Genomic DNA, 18,928 nt, shown 5'->3' with positions numbered 1-18,928 from the left:
TTCAATATACAGTACATCTATCAATGCCAAATCGAAGGCTAATTACACATCAAAGGCACAGGATTGCTAAAAAATATTATCTTTCAACTCCAGAACATGAACTTTAAAATGACAGAAAGCTTTTAGCCTGTTACAAGAAACACAATTTGTTGGCAAGCTGAGCACAGCAGGACGGCCTCCACCTCTCATCTGTCATATCTTGTGATGATAGCAGGTGTGGCAGTGGCACTCTGTGTGGTTCCTCACCTTGATGCCGGCCACCTCCGTCTGAAAGAGGAACAGATGATCATGAACACCGACAGAGTCACATCAGGCTACGGCAGCAAGTAAATGTACAACGTGTGTGTGATCAAATCCTCCTGGGAACATCTGCTCCTCATGCACTTCTGTTAACAGAAACCCGAATTGAAACGAGAGTGAAACTAGAACCAAACATCAGTGAGAATACCCGCGGAGGAGGAAGCAACCAGATCCTTTACTCAGGTACTTCAATAAGAAGTATTCTGTTACGAGTTAACAGAAGTGTCAGAGATATGTTTTTCAAATACCAAAAGTAAAAGTAAACTAATTCTAGATAAAACCCGCCCCTTTAAATTATGATTTATTGTACTTTACTTCAAATACATAAGGATGGAAAGGAAAGAAGAAAAAAATGTTTTCATTTTTTGAATCAGCTGCACTCTTTGGTTTTTGGTTGTGACATATTTGAGAATGTGACCTCTTTGGACCTTGAACAATTACTTAAATGAAACCATCTGAGTTTGAGGGGCTCAAACTCAGATGTGCTTCTTTGATGCAACTGCTAATAACACACAGACGTTCCAAAATGTGACAACAGGCCCCCGACTGGACACTGCTGAAGGATCACGGCCCAAAACACAGGAAACCACTGGTTAAATCTCAAACAATATGTTGCATGTCAGTGGTTAACATGTAGTTTTCTTATATGGATTAAAACAGATAAATTACAGATGTCAAATGAATAGAGCTGAATAAAAACAAAATATTTTTATCGGAAGTTTGGTGGTAAAAGTTTTAAGTGTCAGAAGCAATCGAAAAAGGCAGATAAGATAAACCCCTTAATAGAATAAAACCTTAACCCTTAAATTCATTAAATTCTGTAATAACCATTTTTATCATGTAAAAATGTTGTCTTTGTTTAAAGATATTTTGCCGTTTTACCTTTATTGATAGCAATAGTTGTGACAGAGAGGAAACATTGAGAAAGAAAACGGGAAGAGTGCCTGGCCATATTTAAACCAGGGACTCTCACACTTGAGGCACAGCTTTACCATGAGGTGACCGGCCTCATCTCCAAGACTCACCTTAACGTACTCTGACCTCAGTAATGTAGATTAACATGGGCACAAACAAACTATGCCTGACATGTGGCCTTTCTGTACCTCGTAGCTGTGCTTGGCGACGCAGCATGTTGCCTCCGAGGTGATGTTCTTAGGGGTCGCCATCGTATTCATTGCCTTGAGAGGCGTCGGGTACGCCTGGGAGAAGCAGCAGCCCACGCACTGGAAGATTGGTCGATCCCTGGAGAAAAAAATGTTCCTCCTCAGCGTGCACTCCTCGCAGCCCACTGGAGAAACATGACAGTGGTCTCACAAGCAGTTCAAAACAACAGGCGGTGATGTTCAGCAACTTTTGACATCTGAGATAAAAATCACAACGTCCAGTCTTTGAGAAGTACAGCCAGATTGTGTTAATATACTAAAATACAGTAGATTTTTAAATTCACATTTGATAAATGATATCAGGATTAACAATTACATGGTACGACATCAGAGGACAATATTGTGAAAGATCCTTACTGTTTGATAACTCAGTGTTTGGATAAGAATCAGCTATGTAAAGGAAAAAAGACAGGAGTATAAGGGACAGTCCAGCTGATCTCACAGAGCCTGTCGAGGTTGCAGCGGTTACCTGGAGACAAAAGAAAAAATCATCAATTTCAAATATCTGTTTAGTCAAATATATAAGTCATGGATGTCGATTATTGGAGTATTACCATGTTGATAGAAAGTTTCCCCTTCATGCTGCCTCTGTAAAGGAATCCTTTATATTGTGCACCTCTGCTTCAGTCCTTCTGTTTTTATACTACTGTCGCCACAAACTTCCTGGATTGGGCGAAACCTTATCATTGATCTCACCTTCTCGTTGGCCTCTGCTCCTCCTCATAATCCCCTCACATAGCACAAAATGATAAGAACAACCCACACAAAGTCAAAACATATTTCCATCATCCCACCGTTCTGACTAAGGATGATGCACGTAATCCCCGGGTTTTTGTCGCTTGGTAACTGAGCGTTGTTATTATTTGTCGCGTCACAGTGGGAAAGGGTCAACGGTTTAGGATTTCTTGGTCATTTTAGTTAACTGCTTGGGGAACATTTGCAACACTCTGTAAGTGACCTGAGAGCGTAGTAAAAAGATAATGTTATACCTTATGGAATGAATAGTAATTAAAAGTATGAAATGTCATCACTGTAGAAGTCTCAGATCAGGTAAAGCACCTCATGGATTCATTAAAAGTAAAATTGCAATAATGAAGGGATAGAACATTATAAAAGAAATTCTCTAAAAAAGTAACAATTTGCTTCACAAATAAAAACCCATAATAACCAAAACAAATAAACACACAATACAAGTTCCAGTACAATGAAGTGGGATATAAAATAACCTTTTTGCCTAAATTAGATTTAAACTAACTGACAGCAGATCTTTTCAACAGTCTATTTTAGAAAGGATATAGGAAATGATAATGGTTGCAATCAGCATTAAATCAATCTGTACATGCAATTTATACCAACTTAATGTAATTACTGTCCTACACTAGTGTCAGAAAATATGGTTCCCAAAGCTCAAACAGTTTGTCATGGAAAAACTACAAACTTATTAAAATATTGAATCTACCAAAACTTAAACTAAACAATTTGGTGTGTAGTTTTCTTTATCCTCAAATTGAAGCAAAACTCATTGTCTCAGTGCAGTGGCACCTTAAAAGAGAGAATGGCTGAGTGGAAGCAGCTCTGAATGAGGTAAAGAATATTTAATAGCTATGAAGGAGTAACCATCTGTTTGCGTCCGATATCTGAAATGTCAAAGATGAATATGAATTTACTTTGTATTTCACCTGAGTGTTTATTCGCTGTAAGTTTCCTCGTCCTGCGTCCTTGGTTGTGCTGGTGATAAATCCTTGGCTTAAGACAGGTAATTCAATAAGTGCGGAGGAAAGCATGTTAAATCACAGAGATTGTAATTGGGTTTTGTTTTCTGTTTTTTATTTCAGCTAACGTCATTGCACATCACATTGTCTGAACCTTATAATACGTGGTAGTAGTTTCATTACTGTGGAAAAGATTGAAGATTGTAGCATCATGCCCTGTAACTTTGGCTTTTTTCCCCTGTAATCATCACTTTTGCTTTCGAATAGAGGCCCACAAATTAATTGTCATACTTGGTGGAAAATACAGGACACCTCAAACTGATCAGTTTTAAAAGTTACAATCCCATCTCACAAGATCAAACAGTTTTTATCTTATCATGCTCATTTGTCCGAGTTTGTTATGTCAGACGTGGCTAATTGCAGCAGCGTCTAAAATACATAATTTTTCCGAAGAGGACCAATTCAACCAGCTGAAAATGAAAGTATCGAGGATTCGTTCATACACATGTGCAGCTTTTCCTCTTTCTCTATGTGCTAAAGCAAAGTATATTGCTGTTGTCGTATATTCAGCTAAGAGATCTTTTTAACATGGTTTTAAAACATAATGACATTCTGCATGTGCGATATAGCAAAGGTGTGAAATGAGACTTGTGATGTGTCCGTCTATATTTTAACTCTCTCTTTTTGTATTGATCCGACTGTAGGAGGATGAGCACCATAGGGATGTAAAGCTTCAGGTGTAGAGCAAACGATGTGACGCTCATGCTCGATGAAACTGAAATCTGATGTATTCTCAGGGGCTCCGGTGTCACTGTTGCTGCAGAGGATAGAGCCATGGTGGGTGTCATGGTGAGGTTAGCAGATCAGGTCTATTCTCTGCAGTCAGGCTCTGATCAGATCTGGCCCACATTCCACACCTGGTCCACATATCGCATGGAATGATGGCACTGGACACTCCGGTTGGCCAGATCTAGGCCACAAGTAAGCCATAGCAATACCACATGTCAACCAAAGGTGGCCCAAATTTGTTTTGTGCTATCTGGGCCATAAAGTCACCATTTTGTATATGAGCCACTTTAGGTTCATATCGGGATTCTATCTTGCCTTTAGAGCAATGATGTTTGCCAAAAAAAGGCTCACATTTGTTTAGGGATATTTAGGCCACATTTGCTATTTCTTTTTACAAATGTTCAACTTGAGGCTCATGTTCATTTTGTCCGTGCCGCAAGAAGGCCAGAGGTGGCAACATCCTTGCCTGAATTGGTCCACATCCTTATGCTATCACTGAGGTCTGTATGTGTCTTGGCAATTCATCTAATGGCTCCAATATTAAGTGAAGCGGTAAAGAGAAAGATGACTGAAAATGAGTTTGAAACCCATCGAGTCCGTGCCGGCTCACTGCTGCTTAATGTGGCAGAACCGAGGAAGATGTTTATTAAAATAACAAATTGCAAGTGGCTAAGACAACACCAAACAAGGAAGTCACGCCACAATTTTGGTCACACATAAAGACACATAAACGGACTGTGTATCTTCTGCATCAGTGCAGGAGCACATTTCTAAAAGCAACACACACAACTGAAAGTGAAAAAAACGGAGGATCTGCTGAAATGCTCAGGGGCCATTTGACTTATGAGGACACACAGAGATGCTGTCACCACATGGTGCCATGAAAGAAATATAATATACGAATAAGTATGGCCCTCAACAGCACATGGTGGTCCTCAGAGGCTCTTACACTGTGCTCCAGACATAAAGCATTAATGTTTCCATAAGCATGCATATCCAAGGTGGAGGATTAAAGAAACAAAACAAACAAACAAATCTATCCGGTGTTCGATATTAAGTACGATATTTGGTCTGGGTTAAAGGTGTAATTTGACACCATTGATGTTAATGTTTTCGTTCTTACCAGTTGAAACCTAAATACTTGTTATGCTTTATCCTGGAGCCTTCTTACAATCATTATCTCTCACAATTTGTTTTTTTTTCCCGCAGAAGCCTCTTAATGAGAAACTCTGTCTTCATTTGACTTTTCATGGCTGAATAAGAAATGTTTGTAGCCATAAAACTACATGAAAAATGAATTCAAGGCTAATGGATTTTAGCAATTAGACGATAAAAAGTGTTACACACATATTTAACGATGGTCATATCTGTGCCTTTTGGGCTGGCACCTGCTACACTCTGAGTTGAGCATGCAAGTTCTTTTTATTTGAGTAGTCCTTTAATAGCTGGAGCACAAATTCTGCAGACATGACTTTTGGCAAATGCCCCAAACCCTGCAGTAGACCTCTTTTACAGTCTTGGCACCTCCTGTCCCTTATGTTTAGAGCTAAATGCAAAGGTATTTACTTTTCCAAATATATTTCCTGCAGAAGAATATCTGCCTGTTTGAGGTATGCTCTCAGCGGAATCCCCAAAAGACAGAACAGAATAGATGCTATCGCGATTTCCGCCGAATCCAACTGTAGAGCTGAAATTTACAAGCATCTGTTTTATTCTCTTTTTGTCTAGGTAATATTATTCATATTTACTGATTTTGGAGAATGAGCCAAAAATCCAAAGGAAATCATTCTGTAGCTCCATTCCTCAACACCTGCGTAAGTTATTACCCCCGTACTCTTCCAGCCATCATCATCCAGCTGTTAATGCTCTATAACCGTGGGGGTTGTTGGAGTTGGTTACCTGTTCAAGCTTTATCACTTCAGCCATGAGCCAGACATTAAGCCCATGATTCACTCCAGTTGTGATGGGAATAGCAGATAACCCGCAATCTCATATAGGCTACTCTATGGTAATGTCAAAGCAAAGTAACTGTATTGCAAAGAAATTGTCATTCAAAAAGGTTTATTTGCAGTTGACACACCCGCATCAAGTAACATAGTACACAATGTAGTGATGGAAAGTCACTCTGAACTCTCACTCAACAATCTTTGTTCACAGTGTTATTGTGATTTTAATACAGATTTGCTTAAGCAAACAGAAGCATTTACATAATAAGGTCCAGGTTGTTATGCATGCACAACTGTCTTTTGCAAGATCCGTATATAATTGTTCTATTTTTAACTGAATAAATCATCAGAAGGTAGTCATTGTGCCTTGTTGTGTATTCATGGAATCAAATGAATAATATTCTGGAAAACACACAAACTCTTTACATATTCTTTTGTTTGTATATTGGCTGGGTGTGTTTTAAAGCAATAAGAAGAGTGACACAGTGTGGTAGGAAGTGGGATCTGCCTCTCTACCTCCAGTAAAAACAGTCTGCTACATACTGTAAATACTAAAGTACATATACAGTGCTGGTTTAATAAGATCTTATATATCAGTGTTGGTTGGATTATAATTTTAAATGGGGAGTGGTATTTGATGGCACAATATGTGAGAATAGGGACAATAGTAAGAAATTGAAATTATTATTATTGTTATTTAAAACACACAGTATTAACAGTACACTATATGTAGGCTATATATTACATAATTATCATACATTCGTAGTATAGTGAATTATTAACAGTTCATGATCAGGTATAGATAAACGAGACATTTGTTTTGGTAGGTTAGTGGGAGCATAAATGTAAGAAATTAAAAAAGAAACAGAACAGAAATATTAAAAAGATAAAAAATAGAGGAAATGTTGTGTGTCAATCCTTGTTGAAATGTGCTACACAAAATTTGCCTAGCCTATAATAGACTTTTGATATATAAGCTCAGCCCTGGTTTTTAGTCTGATCATAAGATAAGTTTAGATAAGATAAAATAAGATAAGATAACATGTAACTTGATTGATCGTCTGTAGAGGAAATCCACAAGTGACCCAACAGCACAAGGAAGTAGCAGTGCAATAGCGAAGTATGTTAAGAATACAAATATGAATACATTTCATTAGTCTAGATTAGAAAAGATATAGGAAATAATTGAACTCTACAGAAAAACTGCAGCTGGTAATATTATCAGTAATGTACCAGATTATTTAAAAAATTAAAACAAATAGAAATGCTATATACAACAAAGTAGAAATAATACACTTAACACAAGGCTGTTTCCCAAAAAAAATTACAATATGAATGTATACAAACTTGTACAGTATAAATGTACAATTTGTCCCATTATTTGTAATCAACAGTCTATTAAAAATGTGTTTCATGAGCACAACAGCTGTATAGGTTCCCTAACCAGAGCAGAGTGATGGAGAAGCAGGTCACACAGCGATGATGGCGCTGATGGTGCTTGACGGTGTTCGATGCTGACCCGCTGCTGCCTCAGTGCCTCCGTCTCTACTGTACAATGCATACAAGGCAAGCCCGTGCGGGACTGTCCAAGAAACCCCATCGACGAGACAAAACTCGAGGCGTGAACGTGGCAGCCATTTTACATCATCAAGAGTGAATGACTGGAGCCGGACCAGTGCCGGGAGTTTTACACTTTTTCTGTCTTTTAAATATCACATTTATCTTCCTAAACAATCAACACCGTTCGCGTTGGTGAGCCGGCGGCAGGTAGGGCGAATGCTACTGACTGGTCACGTCCTTGTTGCTGCATTGATTGCTGTAAAGTCGTGAAATCGTGCGGTGCTGTTTGAAACAATGTGGGAACTGGTGGTGGCTGGGAACGAGTTCTCCAGACCGGCTTTTTGAAAATGGACTCTCCCTATGTGGCGGCACGTTGACTAACCACGCAGCCGGCGGGCTGAAGGCTCCGGCTCTCAAGGCCCCGCTGGCTCGGGTTCAATCTGAAAGCTGTGGTGTGTTAATTAGCGAAGTCTGTACCGACACATGACGATGTAACAATGGCCTCGCCGAAAATCCGTTCGCATTAGCATGCTAGCTCAAGTTAGCCTATTTTGACAGATCGCGGAGTTGACACGCTCATTGTCATTGTATGCTAGCAGGCAGCTAGCTGTGGCAAAATCCACTTATCCTAGCAATCCCGTGCTGCTGCCTTGCTAGCTGTCATTCTTCTCTCCGACTGAAACACTAAGAGCAGAAGTATCCGTGTGAAGTGCTTATTAGCGCGTCGTGTTATTGTCTCAATGAAGGTCCCCGGTTAGCTTGGCTGCTGTAATGTTAGCTGTGCAACTAGCCCGCTAGCTAGCTAGCCTCAACGTGTGCGAGTCTGTCCCTCCCCGCTAAATCCAAAGTTGGCTATTCATCACGAAAAAACAATTAAATCAAACCAATTTGTGATTGTTACAGGTTGAATTACTCAGGTTTATAAATCAGAGGGTTTAATCTGCACTTTTAACGCTGTAGAAATGTTTTAACCACAAAGCACGTGCTCACTGATATAACGTGATCGATAGCAGGCACTACACGGTATTGATGGCATGATCTATTTAAGCTAGTATTAGCTACAGGTAACGTTAGCTGAGCCACTGTTAGGCCGAAAATTAAGTTTGTCGGGCACGTTTTGCTGAGTCCAGCGTGTCCGGATCCATTAATGGGAGCAGAGATCAGTGAGATTGCTGCTCTCGCCTCAGTGTCTCCCAGCGTCAACAGGAGTGAAGTAACGACTGGGCCACTTCTTGACGTGATTGTGGTTGGAGTATTAATTTAAGTATCACAATCCGCGCTGTCAAAGTGTCAATAAACAAAATGGGTGCACAAATCACTGGTCAGCCACCGGAAACCGGGGCTGACTCTGTGATGGAGCACGTGTATCGGCTATCTAGCCTGTGCTGAAGTCAGCAGCGAGGAGGAAAGCTAACATGTAATTTAGAGGCCAAAGCAAACAAGGCTCCTGCAGCAGAAGCCATCAAAAGCGCAGAGATTCAGTAGTTGGCAAATGAACGTTTGCTAATATCTGAGCCCAGAACAAACCGCAAATAGAAAACACCGCCACATGGACACAAAGTCAGAAGTTTAACTGTTTTTTACAGGTCATTTACTCGTTTTCTGTTGGGGATTCCGTATGTGCATTGTCTGCTATTTTGTGCAATGTTAAAACATCTGTGTCGACTGGCTATATGAAGGTTTATGGGCTTCTACCTCATGCAAGCTGAGAGCTGCAAGTGTGAGTCAGGACAGTGACAAGTCTCTAGATGTTATAGGACTAAATTATCACAATAACTTTAACACACTAATCTTCCCCTTTTTCCTAATTTGTGCATAATAATTTGTCAGACACCCCCTTCAAAGATCATAAATGGTCAATTCTTTATTTGTATGCATTTTTTGTTAATGATTTACCTGTCATGTCTGAGACTTTGCACTCTGCTGGACACATCCCAAGTCTTGCCCTTGACCCAGGATTAATTTGGCTCATTGCATTTACACAGATTTCTGGAGACATGGCCACAGAACATATTAATGGAAATGGTCCAGAAGATCCAATGGACACCTCTGCTGCAGTTACCCATTCTGAGCACTTCCAGACTTTATTAGAAGCTGGTTTACCACAGAAAGTTGCTGAAAAACTAGATGAAATTTACATAGCAGGTAAGGCACAATGAATTAACTTGCATATTCAAATATGCAAATTTTTGTTTATCAATTTCTTGCATGTACTGTCATTTATCACATTTTTGAATGGGGGAATTGGGATCCTGAAGCAACTTTTTGTGGTTTCCTACCAAAATGGGTACTGCAGTGCTACAGAATATTAAATTACACATTCAGAGTGAAAATGTGTACATGACAGCAGCATTTGCATTCCCAACATGGTTCCATGGTCACTGGTGTCAGGGTGAATGAATTGTCATGGAGTGTCTCGGTGACCTGTCCAATCTCTGTAAATTTCTATGTAATTTCCTCACATCCCATACAATTACTGCAGAGGGATGAATAGATGTAATTATTATGTCAGCTACAGCCTGAGTATCTGTTGCTCTGATCAGATCTTACGTTTGTATAGAGTTGAAGTGCCAAAAATGCAGGGGGTCATTTTAGGACTTGTTTGGTCGGTCAGATCTAGAAAAGTACTAGTCTGGCCTTTTCAGCCAGATGGGACCGAGGCAGGAACAATGGCAGCAGCTGTCTGGTGTGTGGCTGCCTGGGACAGGTGACGGCCCCTCCACAGAGAATGCAGCCCGGCTCATTAGAATCTCTTAGCCACAGTGTAGAGGGCAGTGGCATATCGAGTTGCACTGTCACATCTGTTGTGATTAGTTCTGCAAAGACATGCTGTTTGGAGAGTAAAGTGCACCCTGACTACTGAATATAACGTTGATTTGACTGGTCCCACTCTTACCCATAACATATTATTAAATAAGACATATATAAGTAAGTGGCTCCCATGTAATTTAAAACAAATCTTTTAGCTATATTTGCTGTCTTTGAATGACTCTTACTGTAGCTCTTCATTTCTCCCTCTGCATTTGTTTCCCTTCCTCCAGGTTTGGTGTCACACAGTGACTTAGATGATCGGGCAATTGAGGCTCTGAAAGAATTCAACGAGGAAGGTGCTCTGCAAGTCCTTTTGCAATTCAAGGACAGCGACCTCTCACATGTTCAGGTATGCAGGTGGAACTGGTGTGTTGTTTAGTTCACTTCTGATGCTGTGATACAAAGTAAAGTAATGTCAACTTGTTCTTTTTGTGGTGGACAGATAATCTGATGTTGTCCTTATTATGATTACTATTGTTTGATCATACTTTTTTCCATATCAGAACAAAAGTGCCTTTCTTTGTGGCGTGATGAAGACGTACAGACAGAGAGAGAAACAAGGGACCAAAGTGTCAGACACCAATAAAGGACCAGATGAAGCCAAAATCAAAGTGAGAACTGATTTTGAATCTGATTTTAAGCTTTACATGTGTCAATACTGAAGCAATTTTAACATATATTTGTAGATAAAACATTATCCTTTTAAATTTGCCTTGTCTTTTGACATCAGGCTTTGCTGGAGCGAACTAGCTACACGCTTGATGTGACAACAGGCCAGAGGAAGTATGGGGGTCCTCCACCAGAGTCCGCCCACTCAGGGGCACAGCCGACCATTGGTACAGAGGTAAAAAAAATTGTTGTTAATCCCTTTCAAATGATGGTGTCCAAATGATGAACCTTGAATATACTCTGTAGTAACCATGGTTACACTGATAGCTTACCGCTAAGAGCTGACTGGATACACTTTACTTAAATGCAGACTTCTCTTGTCTTAACATTTCAGATGAAGGACTTTATCTCATGCACTATTATCTTTGCTCTCAACCTTATAGATATTTGTAGGCAAAATCCCCAGAGACCTTTTTGAGGATGAGCTGGTTCCACTGTTTGAGAAAGCTGGCCCCATCTGGGACCTGCGCCTAATGATGGATCCTCTCAGTGGCCTGAACAGAGGCTATGCCTTTGTCACTTTCTGCACTAAAGAAGCTGCACAGCAGGCTGTCAAGTTGGTACGTTTACATTACTGTAATTGTTGGGAGAGGGTCTGATGAAGTTAGTAAAAAAACACAAGCAGGTAGAATTGTGTCAAGATAACAAAGTTTTTGTACAGCTTAATGTGTTAATGTCATTTAAATAACAAAAGTGTGCACAAGGTTGTGAAATAGCAACTACATCAAGCTCCACTGTAGTGTCTCGTGCTTTTTTTTACCTGTTGCTTAAACTATCCATCTTTCCGCAGTGCAACAACAATGAAATTCGACCGGGTAAACATATCGGCGTGTGCATCTCTGTGGCCAATAATAGACTCTTTGTTGGCTCCATCCCCAAGAGTAAAACAAAAGAGCAGATTGTTGAAGAATTTGCAAAAGTTACCGGTGAGTCTTTGTAATCCTTCGATTTTACTGATTTGTTAAACAGCATCATACCTACAATTTTTAAGTTTAGGTACATTCTACTTTGTAATGCATGAATCAGTGGGGAATGCTTTGAGAGTAAGGGGTTTCTGTGTTGTGTCCAAATGATGACCTCATAACAATCCCAGAGTGACTTTGGTCACTATGACGATTCTACCGCTAAGATCTGACTGGACACTAGATGTAGCTGATATATATTTTTTTCCCCTCATGGTTAGATATCTGGTGAAAGGATAACTTGGTCTTTAATTCTCCACTTCTGATAACCACTTAAATGAATATTCTTTTTAATTTTTTATCCAAACCTTTAATTTTGCAGTTTATCTTAAATTGTGTCAATACTTTGTTAGGTTATTGATGTGAATTGGTTTTAATCAGCGATACAACTTAACCACCTGCTGTTGTTTTTTCTCTCCACCCATCTCTTTCTGCTTCCAGAGGGTCTAAATGATGTCATATTGTACCACCAGCCCGACGATAAGAAGAAGAATAGAGGCTTTTGCTTCTTGGAGTATGAAGACCACAAGACGGCCGCTCAGGCTCGTCGCCGTCTGATGAGCGGCAAGGTGAAGGTGTGGGGAAACGTGGTCACCGTGGAATGGGCTGACCCTATCGAGGATCCGGATCCAGAGGTCATGGCCAAGGTAAGACACAAGAATGGAGTCATCAGTGGCTCTCCAGTGTGTATGTGGCCAACATAAGACTCTGTCCCCTAAACCTGAACCTTGTTGTTCTTGTCCCAGGTCAAGGTGCTGTTTGTGAGGAACCTAGCAAGCACTGTTACAGAGGAGATACTTGAAAAGACTTTCAGTCAATTTGGCAAGTTGGAGAGGGTGAAGAAATTGAAAGACTATGCCTTCATCCACTTTGAGGAAAGAGATGGCGCTGTGAAGGTATGACAGTCTCAGCAATGACACTCAAGTTCCTACCTTAAACTTGTCATTGCTCAGAGATTGATCCTAGAATCGTGTCTTTTGAATTACTAGGCGTTGGCTGATCTCCACGAAAAAGCACTTGAAGGAGAGCGCATTGAAATTGTCTTCGCCAAGCCCCCAGACCAGAAGAGGAAAGAGCGTAAAGCCCAGAGACAAGCCGCCAAAACACAGATGTAAGCTTGAACAATGCAACTCGAATCTATGACCCTTTACATAAGCAGTTGGCAAATTTAAATGTTGATCTAAATAAAGAAGCTTTATTTATGTTGAGCCTGTGTTTCTCCCAAGGTATGATGAATACTATTACTACGGGCCTCCCCACATGCCGCCACAACAAAGAGGCAGAGGCCGAGGAGGGCGAGGAGGTTATTCTTACCCTCCCGATTATTATGGCTATGAAGACTACTACGATTACTATGGATACGATTACCACAACTACCGGGGTGGTTACGATGACCCGTACTATGGCTACGATGACTTCCAAGGGTCCGGCAGAGGACGAGGAGTGAGGGGATCAGTCCGTGGAAGTGCCAGTCAGACCAGAGGCCGCGGTGCTGTCACACCGAGGGGCCGTCTGGGTTTCTCCCAGCGAGGAGGCCCTGGAACAAGCAGAGGTAAATGAAGATCCTCAACTCGATCCTGTGAGTTTCAAAGTGTGTGAAATCTTAGACACACAGCAGTGACTAATAAAGCTTGATTTGTCTGTTCCAGGTCATTACTGTTAATTAGGCAAAGTTCTTAAATGGCTCGCTTTGTTTCCACTCAGTGCTTTGTCCTGAAAAGGGACTGCTGTGCTCAGTCTCTGTATATTTCTAATGCTGAGGGTCAGTTATCAGAAGTTCAGGGAAAGACTGAGAGCTGTAGTAAATTAAAGCAGCTCTACTTAAGGAAAGTAATGTATTGATTATGTTGAAATTACCCTACTAAAGATCAGAAAGCTGCACAAAAGATACTTGCGTTGCCTTTAAATTAAAAGACACACCTGCCTATTGGCCTCATAACTAATCCCTGACAGGTGTCGTCTTTCAGAGCAGCTTGTCAACTTGTTGCTGCCAGCAGACAAAGGTCATTCACAGCATACTTTCTTTTTAAGGACAGTTGATTCACTCCAGTGAATGCTAGCTTTAGTCTTAATTTGATAGCATGCTGATTAATGGGGAATGCCTGCCATATGGATCCCTCCATACTAATTTAATATTTCCTCTCATTGTTCCAGCAGGGAAACGGGGCCGAGGGCGGTCCTGACCTGTCACAGTGGATACTGACTTGATGTGTGGGGTTAACACCGTAAGCTGCAATGGATGTTGAAACAAAAGAGCACGACAAAAAGGTCCAATGATATTCCAGCCTTACAGAAGAAGCATCGCCCCTCCCCCCATGTTTTTATTTTCATTTTTTTCTGAAACTGCCACCTTAAAAAGATGACGGAGGATTCTGAATACTCGCCACAGCCTCTTTGTCCTGAATCCCCAAACCCAGCCCTTAAAAATATGGCTCTATGTATTGCCCTTACAATCTACCCCTTCCCTGTCCCTGATCATGCCATTTTTTAAATAATTATTGAAGAATTTGCACTTTTTTAAGTTCTTAGGTTTGAAGTGGCTCAAAGGAGCTTGATGCTATTGTATATTTTTGTGCTAATCGCAATTTTTATTGTCGGAATATCCATGTTAATCTTAATCGTTTGATCTGGATGTTTGAAAGAGAACATTTGCAGGTTTTTAGGGTGTACCCACCTGGCATGGATAAGTCAGGCATTCCAGGAAAGTGGTTCTTTTCAGAACTTGTCTTTAAAGGGTTGGTTGACTACCTCAGTACAGAGGACTAGACTACCCGGCCTGTACTGTAAATAGGGAAACTATATTGATGAAAGCAGGGCTTGTTTTTATACAAAATATGCACAAGAGCTGCAGCGCAAAAAACGATGTACTTAATGTAATATAGTCATTTTTGCCGCAGCTCTGACACTGCAAACAGTCAAACTGGGCATGCAAAACAATCTCATCTGATGAGTCTGAACAAGCCCTGCTTTTATCCTATTTTGAACTGAATTAGCCGCCTTGCTTCTTCAGAGTATGTAGTTACTGGTTGTATAGTTTTTCGGATAAAAATGTTACTTTTGTAAAGGCTTCATCATCACAGGCATCCAACTGCCTTTGATAAAAAAAAAAATTAAGAACAAAAATAAAGCCCTGCAGTGTCCCTTTTGTGCCACTGTATAATTCCAGTGGGTTTGTTTTTATATGGATAACACATTTTCAAACAACTTCAAGATCATGTTTAACAACCTAATCCAATCATGCATTCTGTAAGAACATCTAAATCTTGAATGATCCCTTCCCAGTTCTGAAGAAGGCAACTATTTACAAGATATGAGTTATTCTTAATGGATGACTGAATTGCCCTGTTGCCCAGCCCGTGAGCATGCGTGTCTCATGCTGGCTGCTGCGAGTTGGTGAGGGATCATAGTCACATAGTGGTGGCAAGGGATACTGCAGTGAACGATTTCTATTTCCAGGTATAGCAAAAAGGAAACTGTGCTCTTCAATCCCAGTTTTCTATACAGTTAACTCCCTCAATAAACTCGTAACAACCACCTTTTGAAAAAAAGATGTTAGCAGTTTTAAACTATTGTTGGTGGCCAACAACGTTTTTTGCATTCCTGCAAATAAATTGTTTTATACTGTAAAATGGAGGTGAGTGTAACTTATTTTTGTAATAAAGTTTTTGATTTCTATCTGTGTCTTATCTTTTGGGTAAAAGACTCATGAGGTGGACGTGCTCTGCTAGTACCTGGTTGGCATTTGGTTCAGTTTGGCCAGAGGTCTGTCTTTGTTTACAGTGTAACCTTAGGAACACCAGAGATGTTGAGTAAGATTTGTTAAAGACAGATTAAAGCCTGTGAAAGAACATTGCTCAGAAATGCAAGTGAAACTCGTAGATAAGAGAATTTGAAGGACTTAACAAACGAGTATGCACTTTCTAATGTTAGACTTCCTGTCTGTTCGAATGACTCAGTAAAGAATTTAAAGTACTCATCTTCTACCTCAACCCTGAGCCATTGATACAGGAACTAAAGTGAGTATTTCTATTCTCGAGAAGTAAGACTTCACTTCTCTTATAAGGGGACAAGTATAGCTGCTTAAATAAAAGTCTGGACCTCTGACCCAGGGGCGGCTCGTACAGGCGACAGGCGGTTGCCTAGGGTGAAAAATGCAGAGAGGGCGGCACAAGAGACTGAATTATCATGACCTGACACATGCAATGCAAAACAATATATTAACGTCACACCACATCCTCTAACCCCGGGATGCACCGGAGGTAGAAGCGCCGCGAAAAGCGGTCCGCCTCATTTCCTTGCCCATGTTCGCACCTGCAGCGTAATGCCGGGAAGCGCCGCAGCCACACACACACACACACGCAAGCACATAATCTCCTGTGGGGGGCGGCTACAGGCTTGCGTAGATCAGTCACCTGTGACGACCAGCATCGTTTACCCCTGAACAAGCGCGGAGAAATGCGCTCCCTGGGCCGCAGGGATGAGCCTACCCCACGCCACTACGCTGCCATCTCTGGGTCCAAACTCATGGGTAAGTTTGGCAGTCTGTTGGGGTGGCAGGACTTCAACCACTTATTCATTGCACAATATCTATAATATATAGATTTAAAAACAAAAATGAACCATAACCATTTCAAATTAAATATATTATAAAAAATTAATTTAATTTTTCTTTTTTTATATTTAATGAATTTAAATTTACATAGTGTAATATATTTTGCAGTTAATAGGTGATTGAAATCCTGACAATTTTAAGAGTTCAGTATACTATGCCGGCACGAAGATAAGAAAGATTGGGGATCGAACCCACAGACCTTCGTGTTAAATAACAACTGCCTGCTGACTCTCATATGGAACTAAGCAAATTATCATGTGTGTGTGTCCGTGTCATTCTATGCCTCTTTTTATACACACTTCAGAAAAAATATTTTCTACTTTAATACCTTACTTAAAAGTTACTTTTGGATTTTTGGATTTTAGATACTGGATGATTTAACATGCTTTTAAAACCTATTGTTAGAGAATAACCCAGTAGTTTCCAAACTTGTCTTCTGATGCCTTACGAGAATCACAGTCTGCTGCTGCTAGTTTCCATGTGATGTCCTGAGGCTTCCCCCTGCTGGTTGCTGGGTTCCTCTGCTGCTCTTGCTTGGTTTGTGCAGCTTGTGATTAACTAAAGCTGTCCATAAAAGAAAATCTTTATTAAATCCTTCAAAGGCAATTTGATGTACAACCAGCAACCAGTGCACAACAAAAATAAAACAATATATACAATGTAAATAAAACACAATATAAAAACCCTATAGACTAAGTAGCAGGGGAAAATAAGCTTTTAATAAATTAATTGATAAGTCCACCAACAGAAAATGATCCGTCAACTATTTAGATATTCTAGAAACATTTCATTCTACTTTTAATTTCCTGTTGTGTTTCTAATTATTAATATTGTTGGTGACATTTCCTTGATAAATGTGTGGAGGTTTTATTACCTCTGCTAAGGAGGTTATGTTTTCACCTCTGATTTGTCAGTCAACATGTAATAAACTACTGGACCAATAACCACAAAACGTGGCAGAAGGACCTGGATGGGCTCCCTGTGTGAACAGACACGCTGCGGTGACAGACTGCGGTTAGAGTCAAAGATGAATCAAAAAAAGATTAAATTATCAGGTGCACCATTCAGAAAGCACCGCAAAGTAGAGGAGGAGAAGAAAGAACAATATAGAGGTAAGAATCACCCCGATTGTGGACATCATTAATGTTTATTTTTGTCGACATGACGAAGTTTCCTAGTGGCAGAAACTTCGACTATGGGCAGAAAAGGTCTCTGGTTCGTCTCTGGTTCGACTCCACGGAGAAACAACAAAAAGACGAACCTGGATTGATCTGTCCAAAAATCCAAGAGGATTCTCCCTACCCTGTCTAGTGCCCCTGAGCAAGGCACCTTACTCCCCCAACATCTGCTCCCTGGGCGCCGTACATGGCTGCCCACTGCTCTGTGTGTCTGGCACCAGATGGGTTAAAAGCAGAGGTTAAATTTCCCCTTGCATGAGTGTGCTTGTGCATGTCTGTGCATGTGTGTGGGATAAATAAATGTATCTTAATCTTAATCTTAATATGCAATCAGTACAGCTGATTTCAGACTCTTTATATTTTTTGTTATATATTTGTATTGTTTTATTTTATAGCTTACAATTTTGTCTGCCTGTGTGTGCATCTGTTTACAGTCCAAAAGTTATTGTGGATGCATGACAGTTTGCGTGTGTATGTTGGGGGGCGCCAATTTGAAATCTCGCCTTGTGTGCCATCATTGCCAAAGCCGGCCCTGCTCTGACCCGAGACCCTACTGATGAAGTTAAGCTACATTTTACATTACAGTAAGTCTTTATGAACATATTTTTAAACAACTTGTTATAACTACAGCTACCCATTTGACCTCGTTGTGTGAATCATCACTAGCTGACCCGGAAGCTTCCGGTCGTGAACACATTTGATCACTGTTCGAAATCTGCGTGTAACCATGGGAGCAGCAGCGATGTGGGTGGCCACTAAAGCGGAACTAATTAATAGGCGGTTATGTTTCCAATGTTTATTCCCCGTTAGGTAACACAGACCATTACTAGCAATATGATAAAATGTATATATTTCAAGTATTTTCAATAAACTGTCATGGTGAGCTGATAACCACACAGGGATATTTACACTGTTATTTAAGAAAGTAGCACAAATTAAACATGGCGGTAGGTCGCTGACTGTCACCCGGACGAGTGGGACCCTCTCCCGGCGCCTGAATGCCAGAGACCGGTGTTCCTCTCTAAAACCACCGGAGCGAGCGGGTCTGAACCGCAGCGGAGGTGACATCACACTCCGGCGGCCCCGGGTCCCGACGCCCCTCGGCGGACACATGACAGCTGGAGCCGCCGCTAGCCGAACACAAGCTAACCCCCACCGGAGAGAGTCCGAGTCTGCGCAGCTGCTCCTAATCCAGCGGTGGATTCCAGCTGTTCCCTGCACCTCCA

At 40.8% G+C, this 18,928-nt stretch overlaps 2 protein-coding genes across 5 annotated transcripts; one reads left to right on the top strand and one right to left on the bottom strand.

Moving 5' to 3' along the window:
• Window positions 1–192: 192 nt before the first annotated feature.
• cga (glycoprotein hormones, alpha polypeptide) lies at window positions 193–2,044 on the bottom strand. The gene is made up of 4 exons (XM_061082886.1): window positions 2,018–2,044; window positions 1,821–1,932; window positions 1,404–1,588; window positions 193–267 (listed from the first exon to the last, which is right to left on the bottom strand). The coding sequence occupies exons 1-4, from the start codon at window positions 2,042–2,044 to the stop codon at window positions 193–195; spliced, it is 399 nt and encodes a 132-aa protein (XP_060938869.1).
• A 5,518-nt stretch (window positions 2,045–7,562) lies between these two features.
• On the top strand, window positions 7,563–15,587 carry LOC133016023 (heterogeneous nuclear ribonucleoprotein Q). 4 transcript variants are annotated; one of them, XM_061083324.1, is made up of 12 exons: window positions 7,563–7,677; window positions 9,456–9,615; window positions 10,512–10,630; window positions 10,785–10,892; window positions 11,012–11,125; window positions 11,334–11,510; window positions 11,741–11,876; window positions 12,354–12,559; window positions 12,659–12,808; window positions 12,902–13,023; window positions 13,139–13,464; window positions 14,067–15,587. In XM_061083324.1, the coding sequence occupies exons 2-12, from the start codon at window positions 9,468–9,470 to the stop codon at window positions 14,093–14,095; spliced, it is 1,635 nt and encodes a 544-aa protein (XP_060939307.1). In that variant the 5' UTR covers window positions 7,563–7,677; window positions 9,456–9,467; the 3' UTR covers window positions 14,096–15,587. The 4 variants fall into 4 exon arrangements, with proteins under 4 accessions (XP_060939307.1, XP_060939306.1, XP_060939305.1 ...); XM_061083322.1 differs by lacking the exon at window positions 7,563–7,677 and adding an exon at window positions 7,709–7,922 and having other exon boundaries at window positions 13,139–13,491; XM_061083321.1 differs by lacking the exon at window positions 7,563–7,677 and adding an exon at window positions 7,710–7,922.
• Window positions 15,588–18,928: the final 3,341 nt, after the last annotated feature.

Source organism: Limanda limanda, chromosome 12 (genome assembly GCF_963576545.1).
Source record: "Limanda limanda chromosome 12, fLimLim1.1, whole genome shotgun sequence".
Taxonomy (NCBI): domain Eukaryota; kingdom Metazoa; phylum Chordata; class Actinopteri; order Pleuronectiformes; family Pleuronectidae; genus Limanda; species Limanda limanda.
The sequence above is the reverse complement of the archived record's forward strand: the minus strand, read 5'-3'. Positions and strand labels throughout refer to the sequence as shown.

What these genes read in the sequence shown, in the direction of transcription:
- cga (XM_061082886.1), bottom strand. Translation starts at nt 2,044, where the DNA reads ATGAAGGGGAAACTTTCTATCAACATG. An exon ending in GGAAACTTTCTATCAACATG is followed by an intron (nt 1,933 to 2,017) that starts GTAATACTCCAA and finishes TTTTGTCTCCAG; the next exon opens with GTAACCGCTGCAACCTCGAC. An exon ending in AAACACTGAGTTATCAAACA is followed by an intron (nt 1,589 to 1,820) that starts GTAAGGATCTTT and finishes ATGTTTCTCCAG; the next exon opens with TGGGCTGCGAGGAGTGCACG.
- LOC133016023 (XM_061083324.1), top strand. Translation starts at nt 9,468, where the DNA reads ATGGCCACAGAACATATTAATGGAAATGGTCCAGAAGATCCAATGGAC. An exon ending in AGATGAAATTTACATAGCAG is followed by an intron (nt 9,616 to 10,511) that starts GTAAGGCACAAT and finishes CCCTTCCTCCAG; the next exon opens with GTTTGGTGTCACACAGTGAC. An exon ending in AAAGAGATGGCGCTGTGAAG is followed by an intron (nt 12,809 to 12,901) that starts GTATGACAGTCT and finishes TTGAATTACTAG; the next exon opens with GCGTTGGCTGATCTCCACGA.